This window comes from Ochotona princeps, chromosome 4 (genome assembly GCF_030435755.1).
Source record: "Ochotona princeps isolate mOchPri1 chromosome 4, mOchPri1.hap1, whole genome shotgun sequence".
Lineage (NCBI taxonomy): Eukaryota > Metazoa > Chordata > Mammalia > Lagomorpha > Ochotonidae > Ochotona > Ochotona princeps.
In genome coordinates, this window is record NC_080835.1 from 44,952,666 (window position 1) to 44,976,327 (window position 23,662).

General features: G+C 40.0%; 1 protein-coding gene across 6 annotated transcripts in view; it reads right to left on the reverse strand.

The window, feature by feature from the left end:
- USP47 (ubiquitin specific peptidase 47) overlaps window positions 1-23,662 on the reverse strand; it is an 86,092-nt gene that overhangs the window by 58,262 nt on the left and 4,168 nt on the right. For 2 of the 6 annotated variants that reach the window (XM_058663377.1, XM_058663380.1), the window contains exon 2: window positions 1,741-1,800. The exons of 2 other annotated variants lie outside the window; for them this stretch is intronic. In XM_058663377.1, coding sequence (XP_058519360.1) covers window positions 1,741-1,800 — 60 coding nt within the window. Of the gene's footprint in view, window positions 1-1,740; window positions 1,801-19,178; window positions 19,259-23,662 lie in introns of all 6 variants that reach the window. 2 more of the 6 variants (XM_058663379.1, XM_058663382.1) reach the window with 2 other exon arrangements.

Here is a 23,662-nt window from a genome sequence, read left to right on the forward strand (position 1 = left end):
CTTTTTTTCCTTTCAATACCATAAACAGTATAGTTGTAAACTTAGAAACATCCACACAAGTGAAGCTCACTTTCCCTACTTCTTGGGACTAGAGCAGCTTTGAGGTAAGAAATTAAGCCTCAGAGAACTATACTTCAGGGTACCCAAGGTAATAACAAATATACCGTCACAGATTTAAAAATGGAAATGATGGGCCCAGTGACGTAGCCTAGCAGCTAAAGTCCTTGCCTGGCACATGCCAGGATCCCATATGGGTGCCAGTTCTAATCCCATCAGCCTCACTTCCCATCCAGTTCCCTGCCTGTGGCCTGGGAAAGCAATGGAGGACGGCTCAAAGCCTTGGGACCCTGCACCCATGTGGGAGACCCAGAAGCAACTCTGGGCTCCTGGCTTCAGAATGGCACAGTTACAGCCGTTGTGGCCGCTTCGGCAGTGAATCATAGGACAGAAGATCTCTCCTCTCTGTCTCCCCTCCTCTCTGTATATCTGCCTTTCTAATAAAAATAAATAAATCTTTTAAAAATGGGAATGATGAATAATTTTACTTTTGAAGCTTAAGAAAACTGATCAGCTTCAGTCTATTATTTCAACAAGTGATTATTCTTGGGATGTAGATTGAAGTCCTTACAAGAAAAAACAGATTATTCTCTTTCCACCTGAGACCAAACCAGCAAGAGTTCTCATATTATTAATATGATCTTTTGAAACTGGTTTCTTGTCACACTTATGGAGACTGAAGACAGGGAGGGTTGAGCGAATGCCCAGCCCTCAGGTCACATAAGGCCTGTAAAATCATTTACTCTGATCCTACCAAGGCAGCTACGGTGGGGATAGAAATTCAACAAATCTATAGGAGGCTAATTTTTAAGGTGATAATTTTGTGCTTCCCATGCATGCCTGACTTTTTAGAAAAGCCTTACAGAAAAAATTTAGAGCTAAAGGATCTAGGCAAAATGAAATACTCTACTAACATTAGACTGCACTCCTGCATTCCAGGTAAGCTTAAGTGCACACAGGTTGTCAGGAAGGTAAGTTGTATTTAATTTTTCAAATAAAAATGTGGAGTTTTGAGTTTATAAATTATTGAATGATTTCATTCTTAACACTACTAATAATTTAGAAAGTTGGCATATCCACAAGTCAAAATAAATAGTTCTGTCATTTTTATATCAACCCCTACCCTACCCTACCCCTACACCTCATTCACTTGTTAAAAACAAGGGACAGGGCCTGGTGCGGTGGCCTAATGGCTTAAGTCCTGGCCTTGCACACACTGGAATCTCACATGGGCACCGGTTCTAATCCCAGCAGCCCTGCTTCCCATCCAGCTCCCTGCTTGTGGCCTGGGAAAGCAGCCGAGGACAGCTTTAAGCCTTGGGACCCTGCACCTGGATGGGAGACCAGGAAGAGGCTCTGGGTTCCTAGCTTTGGATTGGCTCAGCTCTGGCTGTTGCAGCCACTTGGGGAGTGAATTATTGGACAGAAGATTGCTCCTCTCTGTCTCTTCCCCTCTTTGTATATCTGACTTTTCAATAAAAATAAATAAACCTTAAAAAAATAACAAGGAATAAGCAATATAAATTCATTAGGTGACTTCTTAAAAAATTATTAATACTGGGTAGAGAAACAAAACAGCCAAACATAAAATTTAAGACATGCCTTGTTATTAAACAAAAATATCAACATGCTGTTACTTGTTTTGCTGACTATCACACTAATGTAATTGTATCAGCAGGCTACCTGTGAAAATTTCTTCTTCATTTCATCAAAGATATTTTGTCTGCATCTCCAAAACACATCCTATGATACATAAGAACAAAATGAGTTGCAAATTATTTCTACAAAATAAAGGAGGAAGACTTGTAATAAAATATATATGAAATTATTAGTATGTCCTAGGAATTTTATTCATAATTAAAACTAGCAATTTTTACTTAGGCCTCACATACTTGCGTACTATTTATTAAAAATCACCGGAAACTGATACAAGAATAACATTAACTTAGAAATTAGTCACATAATATTCTGAGTCCACTGAAGAAACTTTTGCAGCTTTTTGCACTAAAGGAAATCAAGTGATCCTGATTTTGCAAGTTTACAAATTTTGATTTCTCATATAGCCATTTGGAAAATAAAGCTCTTTAACATTACTCCCATCAATTATTTTCTTTTAGTATAAATTTCTTTCCTATTATCAGACAAGCTTTTCAACAATTAAGAAAACACAGAAATCTATAAAATGAAATAAAAGTAACTCATAATCAAGAGGCAATTTCTTTATAAATTTTTTCTATACTTTTTCTATATCTTCTATACTTTTTTATGTTTCTATTGCCCTCTCCTTTCTTTAGTTGAGAGATTAATGTATTAACATGATTTAGCTTTGACAATATTTCTATCCTAACAGCAATACAATTTTTTAAAAAAGCAACCATACAATAATCCTCATTATTAACTATTTGATAAAGAATCCTATCAGTATCCTCCATTCTATGCACATAAATTATTACATACAGTTAATTTTAATCAAACAAGATCATAAGTATATTATAATTTGATTTCTATTCCTTGTCTCTTGAAATATCTTCATCATTCTTCTCCAAAACATTAAAAAATGCAATATTCTGGCACAGAGAAAACAGAATTTAATCAATTTATTGGTGAGCATATATGCATCTTCATATTTTCGTTATAAGCACTCTATATATCTCACTATAAAATTGCTTGTCTATATGATTTTTTTCTGTGATATTCTCATTTTTCGGATTTTTGATGGGTGGTGCCAATCAATTTGTCAGAACTGTTGTGAGTACTTAGTTCTTATTCTTACAGCAGTGACGTACAAAAAGAACTAAAGAGCATTCACCATTCTCAGGGTCTGGAATGCCTTTCTCCCAGGTATTCACCCTTACCTCTTATGCTCAAGTATCACAGTGATGGCTTGAAACAGATTCCTTGTCACAGGGCCAGTCTCAGTGTCTCCCTGTGCTCACAGCATGAATTCTAAGGTCGAGTTACACAGGAGAACTCTTGGCTTCCTCTCCCAAGGTTTGTTCCCAGACCCCAGCCACTAGGCTGAGGAAGCCAAAGAGCCAAATGGAGAGACCTCGTGCACATGTTCCGGATTCAGTCAAAATGATACCCCAACTGACAACCAGCATCAAATTAACAAAAGCAAAGCAGAGACCTAACAACATCATCAAATAACAAAATCTAACCCAACATTTATAAAGCTTTCCAACCAACAAGGGCAAAAAATGCACTGTTTCCAAATATCCATAGAACATACATCAAACAGGGCATATGCTGAGCCATAAGATAAACTCCCCCTACGTAAAGACTGAAATCATACAATATGTTTTCTCATCAAAATTGCATAAAAGATCCAAAAAACTGGAAAGACATAATTACCTCTTATAGTGGATGGATCAACAAAATAAAGATGTCATTTCTTCCTAAATAATTACAGAAGTTTCTTTTAGTCCATGTTGTGCTGTTATCACTCTTGTTGATACTGTTACAATGGCAACTAAATTTTACCAGTTATGGAAGGAAAGCACATGCAAACCATAGCAACATCTAGGATACATTCTATGAAAACCCCAACAAGAATTTTTTAAAGGTATAGACAACATTATTCTAAAGTGTATATGGAAAAACAAAAAATTTTGAAAAAGAATTAAGAGGACTCAGTTTACCCTAATTTAGCCTTTTTAAAAATTTTTACTGGAAAGGCAAATTTTTACAGAGAAGAGAGACAGAAAGATCTGCTGATTCATTTCCCAAATGGCCACAATGGCTGGAGCTGAGCCCATCTGAAGTTAGCAGCCTCCTTTAGGTCTCCCACATGGGTACAGGTTCCCAAGGTTTTGGGTCATACTGATTTCCCAGGTCACAAGCAGGGCGTTGGATAGGAAGTGGAGCAGCCGGGACACCAACTGGAACCCATTTGGGATCCCGGAGCTTGTAAAGAGAGGATTAGCCAATTGAGCCATCATGCTGCACCCAATTCAAACTTATTATATGGCTACAATAAACAAGACTGCGGTACCGAAGACAAGCTAGAAACACACAGCAAAGTCACAATAGAAAAATACACTAATATGTCCTACTAACTTCTGAACAGGTGTAAAGGCAACACAATGGAGAAAAATGGTCTTTTCAATAAATGATACTAGAGTACTGGATATACAAAGGCAAATAAATAATCTATAATCTAAGTCTCTATCCTTACACAAAATTTTACCAAACGCAAATCATGAATATAAATAAAAAACAAAATTATAAAAACCTTAGGGAAATGAGCCTATAGATTGTATCATGAAAAATAACAAACCTTAAGGGAAAAAAAACTCAGGGAAAAAACCCCAGAGCTAAGGCTAAGTAGAATTCTCAGATTTTATACCAAATTAATAAAATTTTTAACTTCAACAAAATTTCAACATGTCTCATCTGCAAAGATTGTGTTAAGGATTAAAAAGGCAAGTGCTAAGGCCCAGCGTGGTAGCCTAGTGGCTAAAGTCCTTGCTCTACATGCGCCAGGATCCCATATGGGTGCTGGTTTTTGTCCTGGTAGCTCCGCTTCCCATCCAGCTCCCTGCTTGTGGCCTGGGATAGCAGTCGAGGATGGCCAAAAGCCTTGGGACCCTTGCACCTGCGTGGGAAACCCAGATGAAGCTTTTGGCTCCTGGCTTTGGCTCAGCTCCAGCAGTCGTGGCCACCTGGGGAGTGAACCAGCAGAGGGAAGGTCTTCCTGTCTTCCCCACTGTGTATATCTGACTGACTGATAAAAAATAAATAAAACCTTAAAAAATAAAAACAAAAACAAAATTCCTACCCAAGCTAAAGTTAAAAAAAAAAAAAAAAAAGCAAGTGCTAGATTGGGAAAAAAACATTTCAGACCACATCCTCAAAAAGGAATTGTACCTTGTAAAAATCTAATTTTCAAAAAGCACAAAACTCAATTGGCATGTAGGCAAAATCATGAAGAGGTTTTTCAGTGGAAGAGAGAGAAACAGCACATAAGCACAAGGAAAAAGGCACAGCATCATAAACCAGTAACACTACAATAAGGCACGACTGCACAACTACGGGATTTTCTAAATAAACAAGTGACTTCATGAAATGCTGGCAAGGATGAAGAGAAACTTTCTGAAGTCTAAAGTGTCCTTGTTTCTAATAACCAGTAGTCCTAGATGGGATGGGATGCCTGTGTAACTGACAACTGTTAGCCTAAACGTATGCCCCTCAAATGTGGTTTTAATGCCTTTTTTGCCCCCTGCTAATGCACCTGAAAAGCAGCCAAAGGTGGCCCAAGTGCTTGGACCCCAGTCACCCATGTGGGAAATGCAGACGAAGATATGAGTTCCTGGCTTTGGCCTGTGTCAGCCCTGGCCAATGTAGCCATTTGAGGGGTATATCAGCTAACAGATATTGCTGTTTATGCCTCTCTGTCTGTAACTCTGCCTTTCAAATAAAGAAATAAATCTTCAAATTTACCAAAGAAATAGTCAATGTAGAGTGCAAATACAATTTAAAAAGACATCCAGAACTTTACATGTAATAAGAATATACCACAAACTAATTAACAAAGAAGAGAACTGTAAGATTTACGATAAATGTATTCAGTGGTATCCAAGTAGTCATTAGATAATGCTATTAAGACATGCACTAACAAGGAAAAATGTGTAATAAATATTTCTAAGAAATAATGTAAGCATTTAAATGTATCTACAACAGCATTTTTTTTAAGTCTATGGAAAAGGTGGGGGTTAAAGTCTCTATGGAGAAAATAAGGGAAGAAAATGCACAAGAAAAAGAATTATATCAAAATATTAACAGTGCTGTCTTTGAACAGAATTAGAATTGATCTCTTTTCTTTCCCCTTAATGTTTTGCTGGGATTTCCAATTATTTGGCACTGCATATGCATTTGTTTCTATAACATCAATGTGAATAACAAAAAAATTTTAACAAAATTAACAAATAGTAAAATTTTTAAAGTATTACTTCGACTTCTCAAAAGATAAAACTACACAGGTAAGGAAATAAAAAAAAATTATCCTATGGAAAAAGACATAACAAAAAAGATACTGGGAGATCTGTTGGACTAAACCTATGTGTACAAACAGAATACTGCATCTGCAAAATGCAAAACGAAAGCTAGCCTCATTTAACACCAGCTAACTTTAACAGACATTAACATACAGATTACAGGCAACTTGCAGAAAATACCTAACAAAATTGACTGGATTCGAGCTATCTAAAAAAATAGAAGGCTTATGATAATAACCTTCAACCTGCAAGATCCTTCATTTTAATAAATAAGTACAGCAGAAAGAATAGAAAACTCAAAAAGAAATTTAAGAGAAAACAGCACTCTTAGAAAGTGAACAAAGATGAACTGTTGTCATTTCGACAGCCTTAGAGCCACACAGAATATCCTTCTCTAAAAACATCAAGTATTTCCAGTACTGAGACAAAGTACTTCTCTGTGCTACTGCTGCTAGGTACAACTGAAAACTTTTGCATAACACAGATGATTAAGACAACACTGAGGAGAGAGGAAGCAGACTGGAATCCGTGGGTTGCTTTATTGCCTACTACCTTTCTGGTCTGGGAGGATCGAGCCCCCAGACCTGCACTGGCAGTACCTGTTGATGGCTGCCAAGATCCAAGAGACCATCACCTTCAAGGTGCCAAGCAGAGAGAGCCACAAGGCCAGGGGCAAGTTCTGGATTCACTGGAGCAGGAAGACCAAGCAGTTTTTCCTGCAGTTCAACTTCAAGATGGAGAAGCTGCAGGCCCTGCCCAGCCTCCCTGCTGCACCCCGTACACGCCCCCACTGATGAATGGTCTGCCCCTTAAGCCACCTCTCTCTAAGCCTCTATCTGCACCCACTCGGAGGTCTCCCCCTGCCTCCCATGCCCTCCAGATGCCCTTACTAGACTCAGGTGTCCACCCTCTTGCCCATGTGGTTCACCCCCATCTCTAGGGATCCACCAGCCAGCATGCAGTGTCCACTCGCCTGTCCCAGGGGATCACATGCCCCAAGCTGCTAGGATGCACTTCGCTAGGTTGCACTTCGAGGCCCCAGGAATGCATCCCCCTGGTGTTCACCACCAGGTACCGAGCATCCACCCACCAGCCCCTGCAGTGTACCCTTTAGGCCCCTGGCATCTATCCATTGTCCCCTCGGGCCTCCCCCAATCTCTTGTGATTCACCCTGCAGCTGCTGGGATACTCCCAGCCCCTAGGCATTCACATCTCCAACTCTGGGGGGCACCCTCCGACCCCCATGCCCCTGTGCTGAGGCCCCCTCTCTGCCTGCCAAAGGTCCTAGGAACGAACATTCCTCTCCCTCCCCCAGCCACCTGAAAAGCTGCAGCCCCAAGGTCTCCTGTTGGGCCTTTGCCCTGCCCAGCACCTCCGTCTGTGCTGCTCCCACCCCCAGGTCTCATTAAATGTCTCCTATACTGAAAATAAACAAATCTTAAAAGAAAAAAGAGAAATGAGATTGCTAAAAAATCACTTCAAACTGAAAATGAAACAAGATTATATTCTAGAATACTGTGAAAATACATTTCATGCAAATGATTAGAGTATGGCTATGACTAACATATTGTGGGAAATCTATAATACAAAATAACTTAGTCAATGTAATAACTTACACTAATGTATTTAAGTTACTTTCACAAAAATCCAGAATAATCATGACAGTCTAAAAACAGATATCAAATTTGATATTAACAGTTAAAATATTTTAGAATTTTTTTAATTGTTGGGAATTAATCACTTGTTATTTCTATTTCTGTGGTTTCATGATTTCGAATGCTTCCATATTAAGGTGGATGAAAACTATAGTTCAAGGACATAATTAAGAGTTACCATACTTTTCATAGCTTGATTGACTTAAAAAAACAAGTTGCAGCAATTTTTCAACAAAATAATTCTATGAGTCATTAATAAAAGAAAACTACATTTATCTGGCCTGGCATGATAGCCTAGTGGCTAAATCCTTGCCTTGCATCCACCGGGATCCCATACGGGCATGAGTATGAGTCCTGGCCACTCCTTTTCCCATCTAGCTCCCTGCTTATGCTGGGAAAGCAGTAGAGGATGGCCCAAAGCCTTTGGACCCTGCACCTGTGTGGAAGTCCTGGAAAAAGATCCTGGCTCCCGGCTCTGGGTTTGTTTAGCTTTGGCCATTGTGACCACTTGGGGAGTGAACTAGTGAATGGAAGATCTTCCTTTCTCTCTCCTTTCTGTAGATTTGCCTTCCCCCACCCAAAAATAAATAAATCTTAAAAAAAAAATTTAAGAACAAGGGACTGGTGCGATGGCTCAATTGGCTGACCCTCTACCTGCAAGCGCCAGAATGCTGGTTCATCCCCCAGCTGCTCCAATTCCCATCCTGTACCCTGCTTATGCCCTGTGAAAGCAGCAAAGAATGGCCCAAGGCCTTGAGTCCCTGCCCCCACGCCCATATGGACAAAGCTCCTGGCTCCTGGCTTCAGACTGGCTCAACACCAGCCACCAAAGCTATTTGCGCTGTAAACCAGTGGATGGATGGAAGATCTTTGTCTCTTCTCTCTGTAAACATGACTTTCCAAATTTAAAAAAAATTACACACACATATATATATATATATATATATATATATATGTGTAATTTAAATATATATATTTAAACCATAAAATGAGGCCAGCACAGAAGCTCAGCAAGTTAATTCTCCACCATTTGGTGCAGGCATGCCATATGAGCTCTGGTTTGTGTTCCATATGCTCCAATTCCAATTTAGCTCCCTCCTTAATGGCCTGGGAAAGGAGTAGAGGATGGCCCAAGTGTTTGGGACCCTGCACCTATCTGCTGGAAGACCCAGAAGATCTCCTGGCTCCCACTTTTGGATAAGCTTAGCTCTAGTAAATGAAGCCATTTAGAGAGTGAACCAGTGGATGGAGGACCTTCTCTATCTCTCCTTCTCTCTCTATAAATGTTGCCTTTCAAATAAAAATAAATCTTTTTTAAAAAAATTGAATTTGAAAATACAAAAATTACAACTAAATATGTTATTTTAATGCAAGTTCTGTGATAAATTTACTTGTATTATTAACAGAGGTTCAAGTATCACAGCATGGATTTTCTGAATGTAAACAAATTATAGATTATATCATAAATTGTATGTTATTATGACAATTGTTTCCAAATTATATAGCAAAAAAACTCAATGAGATATTTTTTAAAAGCTGACTTGGATAAAGTATGCTTTTTTAAAAAGATTATTTATTTTTACTGCAAAGTCAGACATATAGAGAAGAGGAGAAATAGAGAGGAAAATCTTCCGGCTGATGATTCACTTCCCAAGTGGCTGCCACAGCCGGAGCTGAGCTGATCTGAAAGCAGGAGCCAGGAGCTTCTTTTGGGTCTCCTACATGGGTGCATGGTTCCAAGGCTTTGGCCATCCTTGACTGCTTTCCCAGGCCACAGCAGGGAGCCAGATGAGAAGTGGGGCCATTGGGACATGAAGCCCATATGAGATCCCACAGCATGCAAGGCGAGGACTTTACCCACTATGCTACCGCGCCAGGCCCTGAAGTATGCATTTTAAATTTTACAGAAGTACTTATTTTCATATCTTCCCCCTGTGCTCAAGAGTAAGGGTATCCCTTAAATAGCTGCATTCCATTTTCTAAAATATTCATGAGATAAACTCCTAGAATTCCATAACCTAAATATACGACTGTTAACCCTAAATAATTTGAGTAGTCAAATATTTTACAACTTACTAATTTGCTATGTACATTTTTTATATATAAGCTGAAAGCAATCAGGCAGATCACACATGCTAGGTAAAACCAATGAAAATCATCACATATGACAGAAAATATTTAAAGCTAGATGGACAGATGAACCTGTGGACATCAGATCACATTCCTTACTTTACAGATAATAAATATTCAGAAGCCTGAAGTGACTTGCTCAAGGTCACATGTGAACACAGAGCTCCTTATGTAAGAGGTTTTCTCATAAATTTGTAATGTCAATGTGTTTGTCATTATCAAAACTGTAAATGGGCTGCTTTGGCAGCCTCTAGCCGCCATGCTGGGTGGAGAGACCTCTCCTGTCTGGGGTCAGGCCCTTGGGCTGCCCTGTGACATGCTCACGGTGTTTGGGGATTTGGATCTGCAGGGGAACTGGGGGATCACAGAGGCAGAAGTGAGTGATGACCTGAGGGTTCATGCCTAAATGAGGAACTACTGCTGAGGGACTCTCATGGATAAGGCCACTGCACATGTAGGTAAGCAAGGGGTTGAGAACAAATGGTTTGGAGGGGGGTAACAGGAGGGCTGTCTCAGCACACATGCAAATCCTGAGCTGGGGTAGTTAGCATTCACTATCAACGAGCACGACTCACTGGCACACACTAAAGCTAAGGCTGGGGCCTACCTGACAGGGCAAGATCACAGTACCTACCACTGAGAGTTGAAACAAGGGACGGTGATGTTAGAATGGGCCATGACAATAACTAGCATGTGAGAAAATCAGGTCTGATAGCAGAATCTATGGGGAATATGTGGGCTAAACCCTGAGGACCTGCAATCTTCACTGGCACACTTAAGAGCTAGGTGGAAACAGGTCTGTCTGGGGAGCTAAGGGCTGGACTGAGTCCGGGCTGGACATGGCTACAGCCTCCCTTGGTGCAGGTGAAGACTGGGTCTGGGGAACAGCAAACTGGGCTACACTCCAGCACCCACTGGTACTCCTGAGAGCCAGAGTGTGTATAGAACTGGCTGGGCTAGGTCTCGACTCCTATTGAACCATGCGAAAGCTGGGTCTGGGTATGAACCAGAGGTGGCTGGGCTGCAACACACAACAGTAAGAATCAGAATGGGTGTGGACTGGTTGAGCAAGGCCACTGTTCCTGCAAGGACAAGAGGTGGACAAAGTCAACCTGAGCCAATTACCCACTGGTCTGCCATTGGGAGAAGACCCGATAGAGGAGCTTGGGAAACTCCTTCATCGGGACACAGTCCCTGCAGGTGAACACAAGAATCAAGGCAAGGAGCAGCCCAGACCATACCAGGTTACAGTACCTACCAGCATACATGTGGCTCAGCTATGGGGCTGGGCCAGACTGGGCAAGGCAGGGCCAGGGTGGGCCAGTTCATAACATTCACTGGCAGATCTGAGAACCAGGACAAGGTGAAGGGGATCAGGTCAGTTCACAACACCAGCCAGTTCACATTAAGGCCGGGACAACAATCAGGCTGGACTAGGCTAGACTGTAGAACTCACCAGCAGGAGCCAGAACTAGAGGCAGGCTGGACTAAACGAGACTGCGCAACAAGATGATGGATGTTGAAGTGAGGTGAGCCACGCCAGCCTGGAGTCAGTGGGTCCCAAGTTCATGAGCATTGGGGGCAAGGGATCTGGTGGGGATCGGGTCGCCTAGTCCAGGTCCTGGGGCCCACCTGTGAGGCGGGTGCTGGGTTTGTGAGCCCTAGGGGTGGTGGATCCAGCTGGGCTTGGTTCATCTGGCATGGGTCCTAGGGCCTGTGTATGAGTGAAAAAGGCAAAACAATGGATGCAGACCCTGATTCCTATGGAGAATATGGCAGCTCATTTGGTACCACAGCAGAGGAAGAAGAACTGAACAAAATGAACAGCTATCCCAGTCAAATGACAGCAGAAATCCAGATGAATGGAGACTTGAGGTCAACCATGGTAGCCAATGGTCATTGGGAGGACTGCCTTACCCTTGGACTGGCAAAACTGACAGCATTTCAGAACCATCTAAACCTCTTGGGTAGAACCCTCGGAACAAGCACTACTTCGGGATGCTGGGTTGATATTTGGTGGTGGCTCCCCATCCCTGGGTTCTGGGACATTTGGGAGGCTGGGTGTGGCTTCCCCTTTTATCGCTCCCCTTCCCCCAAAGACAAGAAGAAACAGGAAATTCGGAAACAACGATTTCACCCAATTTTTTCTAACCCTTGATCCTTCCTTCATGCTTTTCACCCTGATCAACCATGTAATCACCATCAAAAATTAAAAAAAAAAAAAAAACTGTAGATGGTATTTTTCCTCAAAAGAATGTCATTTTTCCTTAAAAAGTTAATCATGAATAACCACTAATAATATAATGTACATACATAAAATTAGAAACTAGAACTATTCTCAGGAAGCGAAATAGTATGCCCTTTCCCTGTCTTATTCTCGTCATTGGATAACACCTGAGATTTCTTCTGTGAGAACTGTGTTGCTAGTGACGCACAGTGATGCAGCTTTGGATAGGACTTGTTCATAGTTTTTAAATGTTCTACTGCATTACTGCTAAATCAAAGGAGTGTGTGTTACCTATTATTATGCATTTATACTTAAAAGCACGAAGAGTAATTTTCAAGCAAGAGTATTACTGTAATACTTTGAACACAAAATTATGCAACTGAGAAAAACATTTCAGGACTGTTTATTTTCTGCTAGTGTGGCCTGTGTTATAAAATCAATGTTCTACAGAGTTGAAAAACCTAAGCTAAAATCCTCAGGTTAACGCGATTATTTTCCTTTTAGTTACACAATCCTGCATAAACCACTTAATTTATCTTTGACTCTGAGTCCTCAAACTGAATATATCCTACACACAACTTCTATGAACACCAAAGTAAGGTATTATGATGGAACTATCAGTTACTATCCTTAAAATAGATTTAAGAAATACTTGTGTATAATACAATTTTTTTTGTAAAAGATTTTTTTTTTTTTTTATTTGAAAGGCAGAATTAGAGAATCTCCATCCACTGGGTCACTCCTCAAATAGCTAAAATGACCAGAGCTGAGTCATTCCAAAGCCAGAGCCAGGAGTTTCTTCAGTCTCCCACATGGGTGCAGGGGCACAAGCACGGTGCATTAGCAGGGAACCAGATCAGATGTAGAACAGCCAGGACACGAACTGGCGCCCATGTGGCATGCCAGAGCTGCAACTACAGGATTAGCCCCTATGATAAAATTTATGCTGCAGTTTGTGACATTTAGAATTTCAAAATATTACCTTTTCAGGAGGCAAAAAATAAGAATTTATCAGATGAAGGAAATTAAAAAAAAACATTTTTGTGGCCTTCTCACAAAATTTAAAAACTTACATGGGGAGATCAGTGCTGTGGTGCAATGGGTTAAGCCACTGCCTACAATGCTAGTATCCCATATGGTGCCAACTTGAGTCCCACCTGCTCCACTTCTTGCTCAGCTCCCTGTTAATGCACCTGGGATAACAATGTACAGTGGTCCAAGTGCATGAGCCCCTGCACAACAAAGCAGACCTGGATGAAGCTCCTAGCTCTGCATCAGTCTGCTTAGCTCTGGTTATTGAAGTCATTTGGGTGGGAATTAATGGATGGAAGACCTCCCACTATCTCTCTGTAACTATGACTTTCAAATAAATAATTATTTTTAAAAAGTAAAAAAAAAAGTTTGGGCCCAGCATGATAGTATAGCAGCTGAAGTCCTCTCTCCTTGCACATGCCAGGATCCCAGGTGGGTGCAGGTTCTAACCCCAGCAGCTCCCTGCTTGTGACCTGGGAAAGCAGTCAAAGGTGGCCTAAAACCTTGGGACCCCGTACCCACGTGGGAGAGCTAAACTCCTGGCTTCAGACTGGCTTAGCTCCAGCCATTGCAGTCACTTGGGGAGTGAATCAGTGGATGGAAGATCTTCCCCTCTGTCTCTACTCCTCTCTCTATATATATACCTGATTTTCCAATCAAAATAAAATAAATCAAAGAAAAGTTTATATGAGGGAGAAAAATTTTGCAGTGATATATACTTTAACTTAGCAATATATATAGTCATACACTCTCATTTAACAGAAACAAAGCCGAAGACCCAAAGATAAAGCAATCAAAGGAAAGTCAAATCACTGAAATTTTCTGATTGTAAAACCATTGTTCTTTCTCACCAGATCAGGTACAGCGTTGAATTCTTTCTCAAAGAGCCTACCAAAATTATAACCAGTACTATTAATCCAAGGACCAGTCATCCCTAGTAAATCATAAACTCCCTGACAAAACATCCTTTTGTTTCTCTATCAAAAGCTAGCAATATCTTAACACATTATATTTTCAGAAAATATGTTCGAGTAAACTTAATAAGAAACCAAGTCACTACATCATTAGTCACTAGGGAAATGCAAATAAAACCAGAAAGAGGTACCATGTCAAACTTGCCAAAATAAAATCGACATTACCAAGCACCAATAAGGATGCAGAGCTACCAGAATTCTCAGCACACACTGCTGAAAATCAACACAAAATTGAGTTGGCAATGTCTTACAAAGTTAAACACACACCTACCATAGAAGACACATGTCCACCAAAATATGTACACATGTATTTATGGCAGCTTTGCTAAGAATCACCAAAACCTGGAAACCCAAAGTCCACCAGCTAGTGAATGAACAAACTGTGGCATTCGGCAATGAAAACGAACAGACTGATACTAACAAGAACAGATAAATTTCAAACACTCCCAGAAGAATCCAGATTCAAAGTCTACACTCTATATGAAGATGGTTTTATTTACACAACATTCTGAAAAGGTAAAATATGAGGACAAAAAGCAAATGGAAGGTTGCCACAGCCTTGTAGTAGGGAAAGCAGGCTAACTCTAAGAAATATCACAGAACTTTTCAAGGTGAGGGAACTATTTTATATCTTGATTATGGGGATGATTATATAATTACATAAGATCACACTGACTTAAAAGGGGACATCTTACTGTATATAAATTATACCTCAGTAAACCTGACTTTAAAAAAGGTTTCACTCATGGCTCCTCAACTCATTTAAGATTTGTTTATTTTGAAAGTCAGAGCTACAAAGAGAGTGAGACGGACAGAAAGAGCTTCCCTCCACTGGTTCACTCTCGAAATGGCCACAACTGCCAGGGCTAAGCCAGGCCAAAGTCAGGAGCCAGGAGTTTCTTCCAGGTCTCCTACGTGGGTGGCAAAGGCCCAAACACTTGGGCCATCCTCTGCTGCTTTCCCAGGCCATGAGCAGGGAGCTGAATTGGGAGTGGAGCAATCAGGACTGGAACCAGTGCCAAGATGGGATGCTGGTGCCACAGGTGGTAGCTTTACTCACCATATCGCAATGCTGGTCTACCCTGAATGACTTACTGAGCTTCTACGGCCAGCAGTTTTTCTCATCTTGAAAACGAAGGGACTACAACAATATGTAAATACTACATCCCTTTCAGTGTTAAAATTATCATTATTATTCAGTGTGGAAGCATGTTTATTCTTAAAATAAATATTTCAACATGAAAGCAAAAATATTTCTCAAAAGGCTTAGTAAGAAGCTTGGTTATTAAACACTTGACTTTTTGTCAATTCCATTTTATTATCACAGAGCATAATAAACAGACATAAAATAACAACTTGCATAACCTTGTAAAAACTTAAGGCTAATACAATTTAAATCTCTACATATACAAACGGTAGAATTTTATATTTATAAATGGATAAAATACATTTAAGCTCATATATGGATTCTTTTAAACTAAAGCAACATGTTACATCTTTTAGGAAATGAGTCATACCAGAAAAACTCATACCTCTTAATGCACCCTGGAACCAAGCCTGTAATCAAGAGCTCTTCTTGATTAAATATGAAAATCTTAATTTTATTTGGAGCATTGGGAATATTCATGGAAGATTTCATTAATGTCCAAATTAAAATCATCCCTTCTGGTGCCACTAACACCACCACTCAATATTTTCTAGCACGGTGCCACCTGATAAGCCTGCAGAGCTTCAGCCACAAAGAACTGGGGTAGCTGAGAGCTCTCTACCAGCAAGCTGCTACCAAGTCAAATACCCACAAATAGATCACTGGTAAAGAACTGAAGAAGCAAGTAGCTACAAAGGTCACTCAGAAGAATGTGCCATATATGCAAAAGGTTAAAAAACCACATCTCTCCAAACCCCTGAACTGCAGCTCTCGGAGAAAACATCAAGTACATTGGACTTCTCACCTGCCAACTTCCCTTCCAGCATAAAGAGTGAGAAACTGCTCAGGACTGCACAGCTGAGCTAAATTCCCAGAATGCAATAGCAGCAACTAGCACCTGGCCCTACTCCACAGGCAAATGAGTCCTATCTGCTTAGGCTGTTTGAAGACAACAATCTGTGTGTTTACTCACTTTAAATATTTAAAAATTAATCCAACAGATATCCTGCCAAAATAATGAATATGCAGAAAATGCACTACACTGCATGATGATGGGAAATGTTTCATTTTTAAGAAATAATAAAACATCCAATTATGCAACTGCAAATGAAAAAAGCAGGTGAAAGAGTAAAGTATCTACAAGTTTTCCTCCTATCTTCATTTGTGTGCAAATTTTTAGTATTAATGTGAGGGACATAAAACATTTAGAAAAACAAAAAGGTTTTAGCAATTAAGTTTCAAAGCAATGCTAAACAAATCTGTTAACTTTTTTTCTGGGAAACAATATTTATTATCCCCTAATGTGTACACAATGAAAATCTAAACTCTTTCCAGGGATACAAAGCCTCTGGAAATTTCAGGCACAACCTGCTGGAACTATCTTCTCTTACTCAACTCCAGGCAACTCATGCATTCAACTAACTTTTTTTTTTTTTTTGATCATTTCTACAATGGATTAACTTTTGTGTTTTTAAACGCTATTCCTTCTGACTAAATAGCTCTTACCACCTTCTCTACCAAACAAATCATCCATTGTAGTCTAGTTGATATGCTAGATTCTCATAAAATCCCTCAGCTAAAGCTAGCTGTTCCCTCTCTTTTGGGGGCCACCTTATTTCCATACTATACATTTGTCTTATCACAAATATCTCTTCCATTAAACTAGACTAGCATCTAGGACTAGGTCAGGTTCCTTATTCATGAGAAAGCACTAGACAAACCCAAATTAAGGGCCACTCCACAAAATAATAGACTAGTAATCTCCAAGTGTCAAGGTCATGAAAAATTATAACAGATAAAAACATTCTAAGGAGCCCTGACAACTAAATCCAATGAACTGAAATACTGGGAGAAAGAAAGTGTGATAGTAGAAAAATTGGTAAAATGTGAGTTATATTCTGAATATAGTTAACAGTATGGTACAAAGGTTAATTTCTTTCTATCACTGTTCAATGGTATTATCCTAAAATGAGAAGCTGAATAAAGGGTATAAGGGAACTCAAAACTCTTCTACAAAATAATTTTGAAAATCCAAGAGCCTCACAAATTCAAAGTTTCAGGTAGGTTTGAGGGTGGAGTTGGAACTGGGAGAACAAGCCCCAAATACCCTCTTCTACACTTTGACCATTCTTGAGGAAAGACTTAACAGTTTCTAGAAAGCATATAACAGGGTGTTTCTGGACTAAAGAACATCAGGAGTTGAAGAAAACCCTATCTGAAACGTGGTAACTAAGTGAAAGCCTACGCGCATTCTTACTGGTGAGACCCCTGCCATCCATTCCCACTTGATACCCAAGTTTACGCCCTCCCGTCGAAAGATCAGAAGTCTCAGGGAATCGATTCAGCATAAAAGAAAAATGTGCCATTGCAGGCTACTGTCTGAATGTTTGTGATCTGTCCAAATTCCTATGTTCAACCTAATCGATACAATAACAGGGAATGGGGCCTTTGGATGTGATAAGAACATAAATGAGATCAGTGCCCTTATAAAGCAGACCCTAGAAGCTGCCTTGTCCTTTTCTTCTACGATGTGAGGACACTGTAGAAAGTACTGATCTTTCAAGCACAAGGCAGGCCTTCGCCAGAAGCCAAACCTGCTCAAATCCTTGATCTCACACTTTCCAGCATCCAGAACTATCAGCAATAAATGTCTACTGTTTATACGCTACCTAGTTTATGATATTTAGTTATAGCAGCCCAAATCACTAAGACATGGAGAGTTTCAAGGATATTAACCAGACAGCAATCTACAGGGAAAATAATCACTCACTGGAAGAGCTATATTCAGCATTATTATTTTAAAAATATATTTATCTACTGATTTAAAAGAGTAGAGGGGGACATGGATACACACACACACACACACACACACACACACACACACACACACACGAAGTTCTTCCACCTGCTGGTTTACTCCCAAAACTGCTGGTGGCAGACCACACTGAAGTCAAGAGTCAGGAATTCCATCCAGGTCTCCCACAGGTGGCACGGACTCAGACACTTGGGCCATTTTCTACTGGTTTCCTAGGCACATTAGCAGGGAGCTGGATAGGAAGCAAAACATCAAGGACTCAAACCAGCGCTAATATGGGATGCTAGCATCACAGACAGCAGCTTAGCCCACTGTACAACAATACGAGCCCCCGATTTTAGAAAGTTGAAAGGCAGAGACACATTGAAAAAGACGGAAATTTCCCACCTGCAGGTTCACTTTTCAAATGCCAATAGCACGAGGCCAGGCCCAAGCTAGGATCCAGGAACTCAATGTCAGTCTCCCACATGAGTGCAGGGCCCGGGGCAATCACTGATGCTCCCCAGTGTGCATTAGCAGCAAGCTGGAGTCACACCTGGGACAGCAGTGAGGGATGTGGCATCTAACCCAGCCCGTCCTGAGTACCTGCAGAGTGAACTGGTTGATGAGAGCACACTATCTCTGCCTTGCTGCTTTTCAAATAAAAGAAGAACAAATTAAAAATTAACTAAATAAGCAGAAATTTCTAAAAATCAAACATAGGCCAACATTTCCCAAAAAAGGTAAAATTAAAGCCATAAAACAGAGTACATAATTTAAAATGTTTTGCAAGAAAAAATGACAGTGGAAATTATACATGCTATAAGAGGACCAAAACAATTTTAGTAGAAAAACTGGAAGATAAAGAGATATCTCCCGGAAAGTAGAAAAAAAGAAACAGGAAATAAATAAACAGGAAGATAAAAAGGAAAGTTAAGGGTGAAAGTCAGTAGCCCAGTATCTAAATAACAGGAATTCAAGAGTGAAATAATAGACAAAATGAAGGATCAAATAAATTATTCAAGGATATTTTCCAGAACTTCTGAGATGAGTTCCAAACTGAACAGGACTCCTGTGAGCCTAGCAGAAAAGCTCAGAGCAGAATCATAACCACGCTATGAATTCCAGAACTCCTGGCACTGCGGCTTAGTGGGGAAAGCCAGTACCTCTATGATGCAAACATTCCAGTTGGATGCCAGTTCATGCCCCAGCTGCACCACTTCCAATTCAGCCCCCTGCTAATGGCCTGGGAAAAGCAGCACAAAATGGCTCAAGTATTAGGTTCCTGCTATCCACATGGGAGACCTGAAAGAAAAAAACCCCTGGTTTTGGCCTTGCCCTGACCCAGCTGTTGCAGCCATTTGGGGAGTAAACCAGTAGATGGAAGGTTCTCTCTGTCCCTCTTTTTCAAATAAATAAATACATTTTTAGCCAAACGGGAAAAAATAGTAGAAAAGAATTTTACAGGCATCCAATGTCTCAAACAATATGATTAATAGAAGGAAGCCTTTAAAATTCCGAGAAAAAAATTACTTCTTAATGAGAAAAATCTGTTTAACTATCAAGAAAACAAGGAAAAAAAATCTTCAGATATATTTTTCCAAAAAGCTACTGAAACCAGTCCTCCAAAATTATGATGACATCATATATAGTCACAGCAGCTCCAACACAAGATTGCTGAGGGAAATCATCAAGTGGATAGCAAAGCAAACCTAAGACAGGAGCTGCATGCAAATACTGGACTTAACACAATCAGAAGGCAGCAGGTAGGAGGGCCAGAGTTCCTTGGGCTGGGCTAAATCACTGTTTCTCAACAGACACTACTGACACTGTGGGCCACGTAATTTTTTCTTGCAGTAGGCTGTCCTAAGCAGTATAGAATGGATGGTAGCATATCTGACTTCTACCTACAAGATGTCATCAAGCACTGTCTGCCCACCTCCCCTCAAACCTGCTGCCACCTTTCCTTAGAGAAGCTGAGAACCACTTGGCTAAATCACTAAGTATACAGTGAATCAAGCCAAGCAAAGAAAAATTTGCTAACTTAGAATAAAAACCAGGGCCCCCGCGCAATAGTGTAGTGGCTAAAGTCCTTGCCTTGGATGAGCCAGGATCCCATATAGGCGCCAGTTCTAATCCCGGCGGCCCTGCTTCCCATCCAGCTCCCTGCTTGTGGCCGGGGAAAGCAGCTGAGGACAGCCCAAAGCTTTGGAACTTGCACCCATGTGGGAAACACAGAAGAAGCTCCTGCCTCCTGGCTTCGGACTGGCTCAGATTCAGCCGTTGTGGCCACTTGGGCAGTGAATCATAGGACGGAAGATCTCTCCTCTCTGTCTCCCCTCCTCTCTGTATATCTGCCTTTCTAATAAAAACAAATCAATCTTTAAAAAAAAGAAAAAACAAAATGTACAGCAAAGGAAAATAATAATACATAGTTCAACTGAAAATAGTTTATGGTTTATAGTAAAATAAACTTTGAAACATTGATATGTGCAAACAACAAAATGACAATATTGGGAACACTGCAGTGTCTTTATATGGCTGCGGATAGTGGTAAACCCTATCTATCACTGTACAAAGACAATAGATAAAAACAGCTTAAATTGAAAAGGAGTATTATAAAAATGTTAGTTTGAAGTATGGAGACAAGTACTTAAAGTGATCAAAGAAAGGCTCAATTGGCTAATCCTCTGTCTGTGAGTGCTGGCATCCCATAAGCGGGTGCTAGTTCATGTACAGGCTGCCCCACTCTGCACCCAGCTCCTTGCTATAGCCTGGGAATCAGTGGAGGATGGTCCAAAACCTTGGGACACTGCACCTGTTTGGGAGATCTGGAAACAGCTCCTGGCTCCTAGTTTTGGATAAGCTCAGCTCCAGCTGTTGGGGAGTGAAACAGTGGATGGAAGATCTGTCTCCTCTACCTCTGTAAATTTGCCTTTTCAATAAAAAATAATTCTTAAAAAAGAATAATCTCTCATCGTGATTGGAGTGGCAGGGTCACCAGCAATTCAAGACTTCTGAACTATATCAAAAGCTCCTGAGAACTTCATGGTGTTGTAAATTTCTATTTTTCTTCCTGTTGTTGATTTTGTACTGCGGTCTTTCATTTAAGAGGGATGTGTGGTGGCTGTGTAATGGAGACTATCATGTCCAGATATGAGGATGCAGTGCAGTGTGCATCTCTACTTCCAGATCAAAGATGGACTACTAATGAAACTATTAGCTGTGTCTTGATAATGGGAGGCTGGACTCTCTACCATTGTCCATGCCCACAATGATGAACATGTGACTGTTTATGAAGAGCTATGTGATAGTAATAATACAGGGGAATTCAGTGGAGGGTAGGGGGCAGGGGAAATCCCAGGGCCTATGGAACTGTTTCATAAAATGATGACAATAATTTAAAAAGTTAAAATTATATATAAAAATCCTAACAAGTAAATAAATAGAATGATGGTGATAAAACCAACTGAACAAGAGAACCCAAAGAATTAGGCCAGAAGGAAGTGATAAACATGAGAAATAGCTGGATATTGCCAGTATTATTAATCTATGGGTTCCATAGTACAGCCATATAGTGATCCAACATGCATGTGAATCTAGAAAAGGCATCAGTCCTAGAAATATAAATGTCTAAATCAGAATCACAAGTTGACATTACACAAACAGCTCAGATTACACCATGCAAACATACAAGGCAAGAAGGTGGGAAAAATAACAACCATGAATATAAAAAGATGAAATTGTGTAAATAACTACTTAGAAAAAAAGGCTCAGCTTGTAAGAATGACCAAAACCAAGAATGACCATCTCAGCACATTTCCTCCAGTGATTTAATTAGGAGAAACAGAAGCAAAAGGCTACTCATTTGGTGTGTTTCATAACAGAATCCAATGAAGACATTTTAGAGATGTTGAAAAGCGAGTTGTTTATTGTCTAGGGCTCTTTCAGCATCAATGCACTGCCCCTTAAGTACACAGGAAGTTGCTGTGACATTCAACTGAATTAATACACATGAAGTACATATAAAGTATCTGGCATATAAATAAATGCTCAATAAATACTGATTGTAATTATCATCTTTAGATGCCAAAACCCAGTCCTAGATAGGAGAGGTAATCATTTGCATGGAGGAACAAAAAGGATGAAAAAATTTGCTGATACGGAATTTACATCTCTAGTCTTGTTCTTGCGTTTTTTTCATTTGCTCTATATTTACATACTCCAAGGGCATTTTAACTTTTGGAATGAAAGCATTATTTTTTAAACCACCAATAATTATTATCTTTACTTAGACAAAAAGATAGTTGTAACAAGAATGAATTTTTGTCTAAGTTTTTCCACTATGGTAAAGTAATATGCACAGCGAGTCCTCAACAGATATTAATGTCATTGGTCCTTATAAGGAAACAAAATCATAAATCAATCAAGCAATAACTGAAATGGGGATGATATTAAAAGGATGAACTGTCAACGCCACGATCAACATAGCACAATTCAAAGACACACAGCAAGTGAGACACTGAGTGGACAAGCTATGTGGCCTACCACCATGAACAGATTATATTTTCTTGGCTCTGAGTATAACTCAGAAGGAACACAAAACATGTCATGCTAAGTCCAAAAGAGAGAAGTCGAGGACCAGCTAAGGAACTAAGGATGCTCAGAATAAAGAACAGAGAAGGTTTTTAGCCCTCCTCTTGGCCAACTCCATCTTCAGTGATGAGGAAATCTCTGAGAGGGTATAGGCGATAAAGGCTCTTGTGGTGCCTAGAGGCAACTATCAAAACATGGCAGTATGGACAGTTGGCTTTCTCTCAATTCAATAGCTTCTAAGGCCAAAGTGACCAGCAATTAGTGACAACAGCATTCAGGCAAAATCACTAAGAAAACAGCTTGCCAGTGATGAGGACAATTTGGTTAAAATTCTAAGCTTCCTTAAAGCTCTGTACTTACATCAGCAAGTATTTACTGAATATTTGGTCCAGAAAGGATGCCATCCTACATTGCATTATGTACAAAAACATAAATCAAAGAAACACAGAGATCTCTACTGTCAAGGAATTCATCACAAATATATAAAACATATATTACAGCTTGAGACCATGCTAAAAGATTGCAAAACACGAGTTACCAGCAGACAAATTCTATGCATAAGATCCCTTGGGGGTAAGAAATCCCTGAGGTGATAACACTAAAATCTCTCTAGAAGATAGGAGGTACTGACCGAGAAATGCATATGAAGGTTCTGAACAGGTAAAAGGAAGCAGGAAAGAGAGGACAGCACAAATTAAAGTAAAAACAAGTCAGGGAGAAACCTGTTTGGCTACATTAAAAACTTGTTTCATAGGGAAAGAGATAAGCTCGAGGGGCAGGTTGTAGCCAGAAATAATTGTATTGGGACCTTGAATACCAAAAAGCAGTTTCAAATGTACCTTGCATACAAGTCTCTGGAACAACTCCTGACTCTGATGAAAGTTTCTACAGTCACAGAAAATAATAACTAAATAGCATGGCTGTGTTTCGATCGGACATTTCAATTTCATGCATTTTCATGTGTCACAGACCATCATTATTCATTTAATTTTTTTCCTTCAACAATTTGAAAATATAAAAATCACACTTAATTCACGGGCCACCCAAAAACAAG